Below are 14,122 nucleotides of genomic sequence, written 5' to 3'. Positions count from 1 at the left end.
TGAGCAACTGGCTGGCAGTGCCCTTAACCAGGCAGGAGGAGACTCCAGTGGGGAAGTTATTAGTGAGTGGGATAAAAAAATGTACACAGGGAAGACTGTATTGAGTCAGCTTGCATGAAAACGGCACCATCGGCCAGACCACACCAGAGAGGCTGAGAACCCAGCAGAAGCCTTGGTTCCTGAGGTTGGCTGCCTAGGCAGTGAGCACAGTCCCAGGGCAGCTGGAACTCCTTGCTGGAAAGGCCAGCAGGCTGGGTGCCTCAGCAGTCCGGCTAGGGCAACCAATTATGGAAGGTGCCTGGAGAGCCCCTTTTCTTGAGTCACATGGTGGAAGCCTGGAACAGCTGGCCCTCATAGCACTAGGGAATCAGGAAGAGCCACAGAATAAAGCAACGTGGAGGCAGAGGGAAGGCAGAGCAATCAAAAGGCCGGTACCTACCTTCTGCTGCACCCTCTTTATCCAGACTCCTAGAAGCCTCTTCCAGCAGTTGGGGTGGTGTGGGTAAGGCCATCAGTGCAGTTCTCCAGGGCACCCTCTCTACTCACGGTGATTCCAACTGTTATTAAGTCCAGACTTTCTAGGACTCTGGAATTTCTAGATTCCAAATGATATTAAAACCAACCCAAATAGTGAGTCAGTTTTATGATGCAAGGGGATACCAAAGCTGCAGCTGTGGCCAGACTCAGAAAACCCTTCAGAACCAAAGCCCTGGCTTCTGGCCCAGATTTTATTGGCCTCAAACCCAAGTCACTCCAGCAGCTTTGTGGCTACAGAGTCTGGCCTCCTGCCTGGCTCTCCTGTGGTACCTCCACATTGTATCTGTATATATAATATATATGTATATATGGGGGGTTTTGTGTTTCTCTGTGTACCTTGGCTGTCCTGGACTCCCTTTGTAGACCAGGCTGGCCTTGAACTCACAGAGATCTGCCTGCCTCTGCCTCCCAGAGTGCTGGGATTACAGTCATGGACACACCACCCAACTCTTTTGTTTTTTAAACAACATTGATTATATCCCTCCAGTACACTTCCTTGTTCCCCATGTCCCCAAAACATTCTCTTCCCACTTTGTGTCCTTGCCAGTCAGCGCTGGCACTGGGATCTTGTGTAGCTGACCATAGGTGCAGTGAGTCCTTGAGTACAGTAACCTCATCACACCAAGAAGACAGTGTTCCACAGCATTTTCTCATTCCCCATTGATGCTCATCTTTCATATTTCATTATTCTCAACCACCTCCCTTTCCTCTGACAATCTTGGGAGGAGACTCTGCCTTGACTCTCACTGTACTGTCTTTATTGTATGGAAAACTACAGAGAAACAACTGTTGGCCCTCAAAGGTCATCAACCAGGTGTGGTGGCACATGCCTTTAATCTCAGCTCTTGAGAGGCAGAAGCAGGTGTAGCTCTCTGAGTTCGAGGCTAGCCTGGTCTGTGTAGAGAGTTCCATGCCACCCAGAGCTACACAGTGAAATCTGTCTCAAAAAAATGAAATAAAATAAAATACAGGTTTGTCAAAGCATTTCAGACTTTTGACTCAGTGGGAAAGGACTTGTCCTAATGATCTGTCATATAAGGACATGTAAGAGGGTAATAGTCATCCTCTTCATTCTAAGGTTCATACTCCTGTGACAGCATAGGGGAGCATGTCTGGAATTCCAGCACTCTGGGAGGCAGAGGCAGACAGGTCTCAGTGTTTGAGGCCAGCCTGATCTACACAATGAGGCCAGGACATCCTAGCCTACAAAGAGCAACCCTGTCTCAAAACGAAACAAAACAAAACAAGAAAAAAGACAGCAGGGCAGGTTTATGGAACCAAAGTTTTACACAAACACAGGGAACTTTGGAAATGAAGACCCAAATACCCAGGAACAGCTGTCTATTTTTAATGTTTTTATTTGGCCCCAAATGGACAGCTAACTGCACATGTGACTGGACAAGGAGGTTTATGGCCTACTGGTGAGAAACTGTGTAGGAGAACCAGCAGGGCTGGTCTGTTCAGATTCCTGGTCTATCTATGGTACTGGGAAGAACCCCTCCTAGAATGAAGGTTTTATGACCTACTAGAAGCAAAGCAGGTTAAGCAGCCTGGTCACAGACAGCTCCTACGCAAAAGGGCAGGAAAAGGTTTGGATGAGGTTTCTAGGTTTTATGGCCGTCTTCAAGGTAACAGGTAGGATTCTATGATCTGCCTTGGGAAAGAAGAATTTCTCTTGGTGGGATTGGGGATTGAACCTAGTGCCTTGAGCAAGCTTGTCAAAGAGCTCTACCACTGAGGGACATCCCCAACTGTAATGCATCATTTTCTAAGTCTGATATCAGCAAAGATATTTCCAAGAACAAGCTATTTAAAATTGGCAGATGTTAGCACTGGGCACAGAGGAATATGCTTATAATCCCAGAAAGTGAGAGGTGGATTCAAGAGGATCGTGAATTCAAGGTCCAGGTGGGGAGCATGGGGAGTTGAAGAAAGGCCTGGGCCATGAAATAGCAAAGCTCTGTCTCCAATGAGAATCAGTTATTAGAACTCTGCTTAGGTGACCATCCTGATAGTTGCTTCTGTCAATCTGATGGGCTTTGGTTAGAAAGGCCTTTGGAACAGACCTCTGGTACCTCACTGAAGAAAGTTCTACACTGGGTCAATTGAGGTGGGAGACCCATCCTAAATATGGATGACACCATTCCATGGTCCTAGACCAAAGAAAAGAAGAAGATTGGCTGAGAGCCAGCACTGGTCCTCCTCTGCCTCCTGACTTCAGACACATGACCAATTGCCTCATGCACACATTGCCAGGCTGTCCACGCTGTGATGGATGGCCTAACCCTGCAATCATGAGCCAAAGTCCAAACTGTTCCTGAAGTTCTGGCTCCTCATTGCTTAATGGTCAAGGTTTATGTGACCAGAGCTACTAGGCGAAGTCCAGGGCTTACCCAAGGAAAAGTGCTTAGGGAAATGAGAGCAGAGGGGGGCCGTCAACCCCAAAGCTCAGTCTTGGCCAACTCACAGGAGACACAGAGCAGGGTAGGGAGGCTGTCTGACAGTGGGTCCGGGATCATTCAGGGTGCAGAGCTTTATTTCCTTCTTCTCCAAAGCATCAGATCATCTCAAAGACAGCAGCCTCTCAAGCCAAGTTCCCTTTACTTCTTTTTAGACAGGGGAATTTCTTTTCTATAAGTCAACCCTCATGGAAATCTACAGGCTGTGTCAGCTGGTGCATGGGATTAAAAGAAAAGGCATAAGAGTCTCATGTTAAATACAGGTTACTAGACACTGTGAGTTCTGTAAATCTAAAGAAAGGTGAATTACCAGTTAATATTTTTTTTGCTTTGCTTTAGAAAGGATTTCATATATATATTCAAGTGGCCTTGAATGTCTGATCCTCTGCTTCCATTGTAGTCAGTAAGATTATAGTCAGTAGGTTAATATCAGTTGATATCCCAACCATTTAAAAGGGACGGCTTCTCTTTAGAAGAGTTGCTGGGTGTCAAGCGGGAGATGCTAAGAATAACACGGAATTGGCCACAGCAAGGGGACAGAGGCTTGCTGCCCACTGATTCCCTGCCCGCTGGGGCAGTTCCACCAGAGAGAAGAGGACAGATGTGCTCAGTCCTGAGTGACAGAGATGTCTGTTCTTTTACTGTGTTCTGCCACATTTGAAACACATACAGAAATCACAGTAAAAGTAAAATACACATATCTAAAAACACCCAAAATTCTTCTCACCAGGGGGCTGAGTGTTTAAACTGTGCTGTGGCATATCGAAGTTAGAGAGAATAAACAGAAGAAAGGGCCATTAAAGGAATTTGGTTAATTTATCTGCGTATCAATATGGGAAGACTCAAAAACATGCTACTCACAAAAAGAGCACAAGGGCTGGAGAGATGGCTTAGTAGTTTGTAACATGCGGAAGACCAGAGTTCAGTTCCCAGCACCCATGTCAGGCAGCTCATTTATAACTCCATCTCCAGGGGATCTGACACTGCTGGCCTCCTTGTGTGTGTGTATGCAATTACAAAGAAAAATAGTATAACATAGAATATGTGGTTATCACACAATCTGATAAAAACTGAAAGATAAAAGTAAGCCACAAATTATTAAAATGGCCTAGAGGGATACAAAACTCACAATGGGACTCAAGTCTGTGGATGACAAGGCTGGGGTGGGGCTTCTTCCATAGGTGATATACACTTTTGACATCAGCATTCTGGAAGAGCCAGACCACAGGGCTATTCTGGGCTATATAATAAATCCTAGGCCAGCTTGAGCTAAATAATATCTTGGCAAAAGAAGAAGAAAAGAAAGGAAGGAAGAAAAAAGGAAGGAAGAAACTACAAAAAGCATCATGAAGCAAATAACACAGAACACTGAGTTCTGAGTGAAAGAAATCTACCTGTCTTGGGGTGGGTAGGTAGACCATCTGGGAGAGGACATGCCTGGCACACTCAAAGCCCTACGTTTAATCTCAAGCACCACATAAACTGAGTATGGCACATGCCTATGATCCCAGCCCTCTTCAGGTGGAGGCAGGAGAATCAGAAGTTCAAGGTTCATAGTGAGTTCCAGGCCAGCCTGGGATCCATGAAATCCTTTCATCTCCCTCCCCCTCCAACACCAAATGCCAACCCAGCCTCACAGGGTTTCTCTGTATATCTGTGGCTGTCCTGGACTCCCTTTGTAGACCCTGAGTGTTGGGATTACAGATGAAATCCCTTCCTTAAGAGAGGGGGGGGGGGGAGAGAATCAACAGCAGCAGAAGAAATAAAGATGTTTGCTATTTTATTCTTTGAGGATAAAAAATAAAAGTCCTGGAAATAAAAGTCCTCCATACACAGTTTTACTGTCTTATGAGGTTGGGTGAATTCTAAGCAACTAGCCTTGACATTATTAAGTATTTTCTTAAAGAACTCTTTGCCTGCCTTTGGATCCCTTTCCCGTAGCTGGTCAGCCTTTCTAGCCTCAATACAAGAAGATGAACCCAGTCCTGCTTGACATGCCAAAGTGGGTTCATTACCATGGGAGGGGGCACCGGTGGAGGGATGGATAGGTGAGAGGAAGGGACTGGGAGAAGAGGAGGGAGGGGAAATTCATACCAGGATTTAAAGTAAATAAATTAATTAGTAAGTGAGAAAGAAAAAAACCTCTTTGAGGTTTAACATATTTGAAAACTGGTTTCTCATCTGTCACAACAGGATAAAGTTGGCACACAGGGTGCAGGGAGGAACCTATGCTAACCACACCTGATTCCTGAGCTCGCCCACTTGCTCACTGCCCCCACCTCATTTTCCCCCAACCCCACTCAGCATTTCCTCTATGGCAGGCAATAAGACTTACCTGAAGCCACACTCATTTCCTCAGTCCCTCCACTATTGTGGAAGGTAATGATGTAATACATAGGAGGAGATTTATAGGGACCTTTAAAACCCTGAGTCTCTGAGCTTACCTCATCACTTCTTCTCAGCATCCTGCCTAGCAAACAAGCAGCTTGCCAGAATGGTACCAGGAGGCTTGACAGAAGCCAGACCTGCCACACCAGAAATCCAGGAGATTGCTGACAAGGTGAGTCGCTGCACTTCAGGAAAAAAGTTTGATCTCAAATCAAACTTTCATAATTTGGTTCATAATTTGGCCCTGTGTTAACAGTGTGAGAAGCCACAGAAAACAGAAATGTGTGAGATTTGTTCAGACTTTTATACAGCTTAAAGAGGAATCTTAAGCCTTTCAGAGAAATTTCAATACTCCAATAGTAAAATTGGCCAAGTCACACTGTTTACTGCAGCCTCAGTTTCCTCATTTGCTGAAGGTGAATTTGTGCTTTTACTTACCTTTTACTTACATGTGTGACCCCAGGAGCTCCATAACCAATGGAATGTTTTCCACCTCACTACTTGAAGCCAGTATCTAAGGTTGTTAGGGACATCTCAGGTTGACAGCAGATAACACTGTTAGCGATTCCTGCACTGATTCCAGATTCTTTGCCACCATACCATCGCAGTCAAAATAGAACTCAATGTTTCTAGCAAGTTCTATATATCTCCTTTAACTATCACCTATATGCTAAAAATGTACTGTGCTGCATGTTTTATAACAGAGAAACACATGCAAATTATGGGCATAGTTTGCAATCTGTCACCCTATTTTCTTATATCACTTTGTTTTTCCTCCCTGAAACATCACATCACCCAGGCAGACTAGATTAGTTGGGTTTGCTGTTTGTTTGTTTGAGACATGGTCTTGCTATGTAGTCCTGGCTAGTCTAGCACTTAAGTAACCCAGGGTGGCCTCAAACTCATGGCACTTCTCCTGCCTCAACTTCTAAGTGCTGGGATTACAGACATGCACCACTATGCCAGGAACCACAGGCCTCTATGTGAGTCAAAGAGATGGGAGCCTTCGTGTGTAAGGCCCTGGACATTTTACAGGCTGTCACAGGCCTATTATTCAATGACTAAATACTAACTAGTTCTCACTTGTGGGTTTATTTTAATAAATATCTTGGGCACTTTACTTTTGAGGAAGATAATATTGAATCTTTCCATCTTCATCTGGCTTCTCCCATCAAGCTGCCGTTCTCAGGCTTGATGTGCATATGAGTCAGCAGTCACTCTAGGTGAAATGCAGGCTACACGGCCCGCACATCCACATTTCATCCAGGTTCTCAAGTTCTGTGGTTGCTCTACCCATGATTCCCTTTCCTGTAGGACTGGATATCTGGCATCCCAGGAAGCTTGGGGGAGATGGGGTTTTCAAATAGGTTACCTCCATTTCATTTGTAGGAAGAAAGAGCTAAAAGGACTCACTAAAACCACATGCAGAAAAATTATTTCAAAAACAAATATGCACAGATGAGGCAAAGTTACTTTGTGCGTTGCCTGAATAATCCCCTGAGATGTTCAGATATAAATATAGATATATAGAGATATATAGATATATATGTAGATATAGATACACACACATATGTCCAATGCATTTTTATCACATAATTTTTAAAAGTTAGGAAGCTACCGGAAGGGCTTACCTTGCTGATAACACGATCTGTGGGCCACATCTCCGGGAATAAAATTAATTTAGAAGTGTGTTTTTGCAGCTTTGGAAAAGTAGAATGAGAAATGGACATTAACAGGGTTGCCTCACCCGGAGAAGGAACTTTGCTCTTTTAAAAGTCTTCGCCTTGTCTTCGCCCCACCTCCCATTTGATCTTCAAAGCTGCAAGGCAGGCAAGGAGGGCAATACATCCTATTTTCAGATGATGAAACCAAGACTTGAAATGCTTGAGAGTCACCCAGTTAGGAAATTAACCTGCCCATTCCACCGGGAGCTTTGCAGGTATGAGAGGAGAGACTGCAGCAAACGTGCCTCCTCTGTGGAAGCCATGGCCTCGAGTTTAAATCAGTATTCACGATGCCCAGCCATGAACCATTTGGTGACAGGGGTGTTTCCTGAGTCTCTCCTAGGTGTCTTGTGTCTGGTGTCAGGCTACAAACCATAGAAGCTACCTCAAGGGCAATAAGACCTGGCCTGTACGCCCCAAAAATTAACAGTGCAGAGGAAATCTAGACATCTAGAGCACAACATGAAATACAAGGTAATTAAACACTTTCAAACCTAATCATAGGTTAAAGACCTAAAAGGACTTCAGGGAACAAGGACAGTGTGGTGGCTTGACTTTCAGACTTCACTCCTCTGTCACTTCTGGCAGGAGACAGCCTGAGGGGACAATTCCCAGTTAAGTGCTGGGAGGCAGAGAAGCAGGCCATAAACTATGTATTTTAGGAAGCATCTTCTCAACCACAGCAAGAACACCAGGAGACAGATACTTCAGAAAGTCCTTGTAAAATCAAGATTATAGTCGGTTGGGTCTCCACACGGTGTCAGGACAGAAGATGTACTGCATCTCGAGCATGATTTGAGGGGTCCCAGAGAAAATCTCCTCTATTTTGTACATTTTAAGTATATGTTTATTTTCTAAAAAACAAAAAAACAATACTGTTAAATAGTCTTAGAAAAAGAGAAAACTGTTGGCTGTTAGCAGACCCCCAACCAGGGAGGAGGAAGGGAGGAAAGAGGAAAAGTTCCCACATACCACAGAGAAGTGCCACCTTCAGTCCCTGGGAATTGAACCCACAGAAAGGCAAGCAGCGGCTTTGGGATTGGGAGGATGTGAGGATTTTCAGGGAGACAGTTATTCCTACAGTTTGTCCTTAAGATAACATTATCCTGTGGCAAGATGGCTCAGCGCTGAAACCCACATGGTGGAGAACATTATTGCCAGGTGGTAGTGGTGCACACCTTTAATCTTGGCACTAGGGATCTCTGAGTTCAAGGCCAGCCTGGTCTATGAAGTGAGTTCTAGAAGAGCCAAGGACACACAGAGAAAACCTGTCTTGAAAAAAAAAAGGGGGGGTGGCGAGGGGTTGGTTATGTACACAGCACTATCTGAGTTGCTAAGCAGGGAACAAGTTCATAAAATGAGCTTGGGAACATTTTCAAAATAGCTGGAAGTAAAGAGGCAAATACATTCCCATGTGTGAAAAACCACAACATGTACAAGGAAAGACCAAATGAACAGATGGGTCCGGAAGCAGTTCCAGATTGCAGTGGGTGATCTTTTACTGTCTGTTCAAGTAGCCACTGCATGAGAATTTCAGGTATGTTTATCTGAGGGAAAGGAATGTTATTTGAAGGGTTATTTTTAGAAGCGAAGGCTATGATTATACATGCAAATGTGTATGTACACTGCGCATGCTCATCTTCACCCCCGAAGCAGCATTCCAGGCTAACACACTAAGCATGAATTTTATTGGCTGGAACACCTCACCAATACCTCACCAGCACAGCTGGGCACACCCTGGGCATTAGCAAGCCATGGCTCCCATTGACCTCGTCTACAGATGTATGTTCCTCCCTCCAACCTAAGCTTTCCGGCCAGTCACTTCTGATGTCACATCCCTGGAGAACCTGTCATTCAGCCACACCAGCGTTCTCCAGGCACCTACCCTCCCTTCTTTATCAGAACGTGCCTACATTCTCTTGGTCCATGAGGGATATTTTTCTGTACTCCTCCGATCTGATACCCGTGAGATTGCTCCCACTGCCCTCTCTTCCAAGTTCCAGATTTAGAGGCTTGAGCTGCCATTCTAGGCTCATCAGCATCTCTGAGGTTCCCAGGTTTGTAACTCAGCTAAGTGGAGCCAACACAGCTTAAAAGCATTCTCTCCCTCTCTCTTCATAAGATCAAACCGCAGCTGGAAGAGCAAACCAATGAGAAATATGAAACCTATGAAGCTGTCGAGTATAAAACACAAGTCGTCGCTGGAATCAATTACTTCATTAAGGTTAGACTCTGTCCTCAGTTACGCACTGCTGTGATGTGTTCTGTCGCCCCAACTATACCTTCATTTAAAGATAACCTAGCAGTTATCTTTAACTAAGACACCTGCAAGTAGGCGATTCCCTGATCCATCAGTGATAGGATATTTACCTTGCTTTTCCTTGTGAATATAGAAAGCTTTTGTTCGTGGTCTTTAATTTCTAAAACTGTACAGAAAAAGATGGTTTAACCATCTTTGGCTTCCAGCCACGGCCATTTCTTCCTTATGTGCTTGCATAAGTCTTAGGGTTTGGGAGTTGGCCAGACAGTGTCTTAAAGCATTTTTCACCTCAAACTGTCCTAATTTTATATGTGTTCAAGTTAAATGCACTTAAGGATTTCAATCGTTATCTGAAAGAAGAACTCTTTTCTAAGTAGCTTTATGTCATTCTTATGTATTTATTTATTCTTTTGTTCATTTTTTTCTTTAGTTATTAATATAACTTAAATACTCCTTTTAAAAAAATGTATTTATTTCTGTTTCTAAGTGATCTGTTTGCATGTACACCTGCACTCCAGAAGAGGGCATCAGGTCTCATTATAGATGGCTGTGAGCCTGCTTGTGGTTGCTGGGAATTGACCTCAGGACCTCTGGAAGAGCATCAAGGGCTGTTAGCTGCTGAGCCATCTCTCTAGCCCCCAAATAAATCTTTTTATAGCTAAAGCAGGTCCAACTCATGACACTCCAGCTATAGTATAAAGCCATACTTAGAGTATTTTAAAAATAAATTTTAAGAGATGGAGAAACAACTCGACTGAATGCTGCTCTTGCAAAGTCCCAGGCTCAGCTCCCAGCACCCACTGCAGATGACCCACGACCAGCTGTAGCAACAGCTGTAAGAGGCCTGACCCTCCCCACATGGGCACACCCATACACAGAGTCACGGGAATACACATAATTTCTAAAAAAAAAAAAAAAAAAAAAAAACAATTAAACAACTTTTATAGCCATATCAAAAAATTAAATTAAATGTCCTGATTAAGTTCTTTTTTTAATATATTTATTTATTTCTGTATATGAGAGCATTGTCTGCATGTACAAATGCATGACAGAACAGAGCACCAGATCCCATTATAGATGATTGTAAGCCACCATGTGGTTGCTGAGATTTGAACTCAGGATGTCTGGAAGAGCAGCCAGCGCCCTTAACTGCTCAGCCACCTCTCCAGCCCCTGATTAAGTTCTAATAGAAAAAAATTATTTTGACATTCTTGTGATGACAAGGGAACCAATTCAAAAATTCATCTGCAGATAATAAATAGGATCTGTGTTTATGTCTATCTATGTTATGACCATCCTGATTCCAAAGATAAAAGCTACTCAAGTGCCTTTATCTATTCTGCTTGGACACTGGACCAAGACACAATGTTATTCATATCCTCCTTTAAGTAACTAACAACTTAAGCTATGAATTTTTAATGTAGTGATTAAAAGTAAAATGCCATGACAGAGCTAGCCAGCTCAGCAAGAGCCCACTTCAACACTGGGATATGTGTGAGGGACAGACCAGGGAAGGTCAATCAAATTGGAGTCCCTGCTGTGTTCCAGGCCTGAAAAAAAAAACAAAAAAAAAAAAAAAAAAAAAAACATGTGAATGAAAGCCAGGTGTGTCCTGAGGAACTGCTTCCTTCCATGATCTTTCTTCACAGATGGAAAAGAAAGTTTTCAGAAAAAAATAGATTTTGTTCAAAGAGAGGAAATTTTCCACCAGAACTGAGATTGTCTGAATAAGTTTGATTATCCAAATAAATACACTTCATATTAATTCCCTCATGTATTTCTTACAAAAGCTCATTAGAAAATGGTCTTGAAAAATTTTTACCTTGACCCCCTAATTGCAATACGCTCGCTCCCACCCATCCACCCAATGGGACTTGGTTTCCTCCTTCCTTTCTGCAGGCTGCAGTGTGCTCTCAGCCACACTGTAGATATGAGTTCTTACTGAGAGGATGTTCTGTCTATCTTGAGTCCCTTCTGAGAGAGTTGTAGAAAGAAGGCCCACGGGCCTTGGTGTTTGGTCATCCTAGGTTGCTTGTTCAGCTTGTTTACACTTGTTCAAAAATCTGTGAGCTCCCAAGATCTCCTCCCCTTAGCCTAACACCCTTCCCTGAACCCACAACACAACACAGTTAGACATACCAGGTACTGTTCTATAATCAGGCTTCCCCTCTTCATCCAATCCTCATGAAAAATCCAGGAAACAAAAATAAGCCATTTGCACCAGTCAGAAAAGTGATCCCTGCAACATGTAAATGACTCTGGAAGCTCACACTATAGGAAGCACAGAGTCAAGATGTCCTTCTGGAGCCACGGCTGTGCCAGCTCTGGTAAGGTCAGCAGTGATGCTCTTTTCCCAGGAGGAAACAAGTGCTTTATTAAAAAGTTACACTGTGGAGTGAGAAGAGGGACGCACCTGTAACCCCATCACTCAGAAGAAAAGGCAGGATTCCCAAGTCCGAGCCTGAGCTACATAGGGAGACCCTGCCTCAAAACAAACCAACCAGCAAGAGAAACAACATGATGTAGACATTGGAATCCAACAGATCTGGGTTTGAATTTGGACTCTGCATTTACAGGGGAAAAAAATTACTACACCTTAATGTTTGGTGTTTTTATTTGTTTGGTTTGTTGTTCTTGTTTTGATGGTTAGGGTGTTTTGGTTGCTGTTGTCTTGAGGCAGGGTCCCCATGTATATCAGGCTATTCTGACACTCAAACTCCATATTATAACTGAACATGACCTTGAATGTCTGTTCTCCTGCCTCCACCTCCTGAGTGCTGAGATGAGAGGCACACACCACCTGGCTTACATATAAGGTGCTGGTTTTCCAGACCCAAGGCTTCATGCAAGCTAGGCAGCACTCTGCTGGCTAACCTCCCCAGCTTCTGAAAATTACTCTCTGTTAATTTGTTTCTGGAGGCTTTGAAACCCAGAGTGTCACACTTTTTTCAGACCTACGGTAAGAAGTCAGTGAGATCACACACACACACACACACACACACACACACACACACACACATTCGCTGTATGGTGCTCATTGTAGTGTTATATACATTGGTGAACTGATTAGTAGCATTTTAAGATTAAGGGAGGAAGGACTGTCAGACCATAATATCTACTGTATAACACAGAACTTCTATTGTTCCAATGAAGAACAAAGTGGCAGTTCTTATTCTTACCCTGATGTTCTAGGACCTGGGTTCATGCCCAAACTACTGATGGGAGTGTCACCCCTGTGACATCTAAGCTCCTTTTATTTTATAAAGGAGGCGACCTGCTGGGCATTTACAAAGTATCCCAATAAATCAGAGGTATGGGGACCATACAGTCCATACTTTCTCAAGTAATTCTGGGTTTAGCCTGCCAACTTGAAAGTCAGAAAGCAGACTCACCAAAAATACAGGCTGCCCTCTGCTCCTGTTCCAGGCATCATGGAAATAAAATGTGATTCTGGAATAAAATTTGTGCCCAGGATTTAATGAAAAGAACAATAAAATAATTCCAGTTGGAGAGAGGGCTCAGTGGGTAAGAGTGCTGGCTGCTCTTGCAGAGGACCTGGGGTTGGGTCCCAGCACCCACATGGCAGCTCACAGCCATCTCTAACTCCAGTCTGAGGGGACCTAACACCCTCTTCTAAGGTCTCCAGGCCCTGTAGGCAAGTGATGCTCTTGAAGACACATGTTCATACAAATAAGTTAACTAAAATCTTTTTCTAAAAGCTATTAAAAATGAACCTAGGAAATATGCCTCCTGCCATACTGTTAGTTACTCTTTCTCTTAACACTAGGGCTGATGGGAGCTTTGTTCATTGATGCTGCCTTAGGCCACAAGTGTGGTTTCAGGACAGCTTACCACATCAAATCTTTACAAGAGAGAAGATGTGTCATACAATGGATATCCATGTTAATAACCCCTTCCTCCCTCCCTCCCTCCCTCCCTCCGTCCCTCCCTCCCTTCCTTCCTTCTTCCCTCCCTCCCTCCCTTCTTTCCTCCCTCTCTTCCTTCCTTTTCTGCTTTCTTTCTTCTTTTATGTTTTTCAGATTCATGTAGGGGGTGGCCGTTACATTCATGTGAAAGCCTTCCGTAGTGTCCATGATCACGATATTGAACTTAGTGGTTACCAGGCTGACAAAACCAGGGATGATGACCTGACCTACTTCTAAAAAGTAAATTCTAAACTTACCCAAGTCTTCTCATTGTAAAGAGATGTGGCCATCAATAAAGAAGCATTCTTCAAATAACTGTCTTCTTCCATCATGACTCATTATTGCATCGACCTTTACTTTCTAGACGATTATTTTAAAATACGGAACGGTTCATGAATTTGCATGTTATCCTTCTGCAAGGGCCATGCTAATCTCTGTATCATTCCAGTTTTAATATTTGTGCTGCCAAAGAGAGGACAGTGTTAATGGTTCAGAGCAGAGGTTCCACAATAAGTGATACCAACCAGAAGCCTTATAGAAACTAAGGCTTGCCTGCAATTGCAGACAGGATAGGACCGCCCTCCTTCCTGGCAGGGGCATGCACCAGTGGCTGTCAGGCACGCACAACCCTGTGGTTGCCCAGAACCCAGCATGCCATATCTGCCTTCCTACTTGAAAATTAAGCTGGTATTTTACAAGACATGCTTTGAAACAGTCCTAAACTTACAGAAAAGCTGTGCTTTCCCCCTTCCCCACTTTCCCCTCACTCTTGAAGAGTCAGGGGCAGCGATTTCTCACCACCAACAGATGCTTCCTGGCACTCAACTA

General features: G+C 43.8%; 1 protein-coding gene and 1 non-coding gene across 2 annotated transcripts; one reads left to right on the top strand and one right to left on the bottom strand.

Annotated features, from left to right (window-relative positions):
• Window positions 1-5,436: 5,436 nt before the first annotated feature.
• Csta (cystatin A) lies at window positions 5,437-13,876 on the top strand. The gene is made up of 3 exons (XM_055624757.1): window positions 5,437-5,556; window positions 9,231-9,332; window positions 13,409-13,876. Exons 1-3 carry the CDS (start codon window positions 5,491-5,493, stop codon window positions 13,529-13,531), a joined length of 291 nt encoding a protein of 96 aa, XP_055480732.1. The 5' UTR covers window positions 5,437-5,490; the 3' UTR covers window positions 13,532-13,876.
• LOC129689866 (U6 spliceosomal RNA) lies at window positions 13,669-13,772 on the bottom strand. Its single transcript, XR_008722190.1, has one exon. It is a non-coding gene; the product is annotated as a U6 spliceosomal RNA (small nuclear RNA).
• Window positions 13,877-14,122: the final 246 nt, after the last annotated feature.

The sequence above is a fragment of the Psammomys obesus genome, unplaced genomic scaffold (assembly GCF_907164565.1).
Source record: "Psammomys obesus unplaced genomic scaffold, mPsaObe1.curated_primary_1811, whole genome shotgun sequence".
In the NCBI taxonomy this organism is placed as follows: Eukaryota; Metazoa; Chordata; class Mammalia; order Rodentia; family Muridae; genus Psammomys; species Psammomys obesus.
This window is presented reverse-complemented; position numbering and strand designations above follow the sequence as displayed.

Bases quoted from the DNA above. Each gene is read 5' to 3' on its own strand.
- Csta (XM_055624757.1), top strand. From the start codon at position 5,491: ATGGTACCAGGAGGCTTGACAGAAGCCAGACCTGCCACACCAGAAATC. The intron at 5,557-9,230 runs GTGAGTCGCTGC...TCTCTTCATAAG, and splicing joins TCCAGGAGATTGCTGACAAG to ATCAAACCGCAGCTGGAAGA. The intron at 9,333-13,408 runs GTTAGACTCTGT...TATGTTTTTCAG, and splicing joins GAATCAATTACTTCATTAAG to ATTCATGTAGGGGGTGGCCG.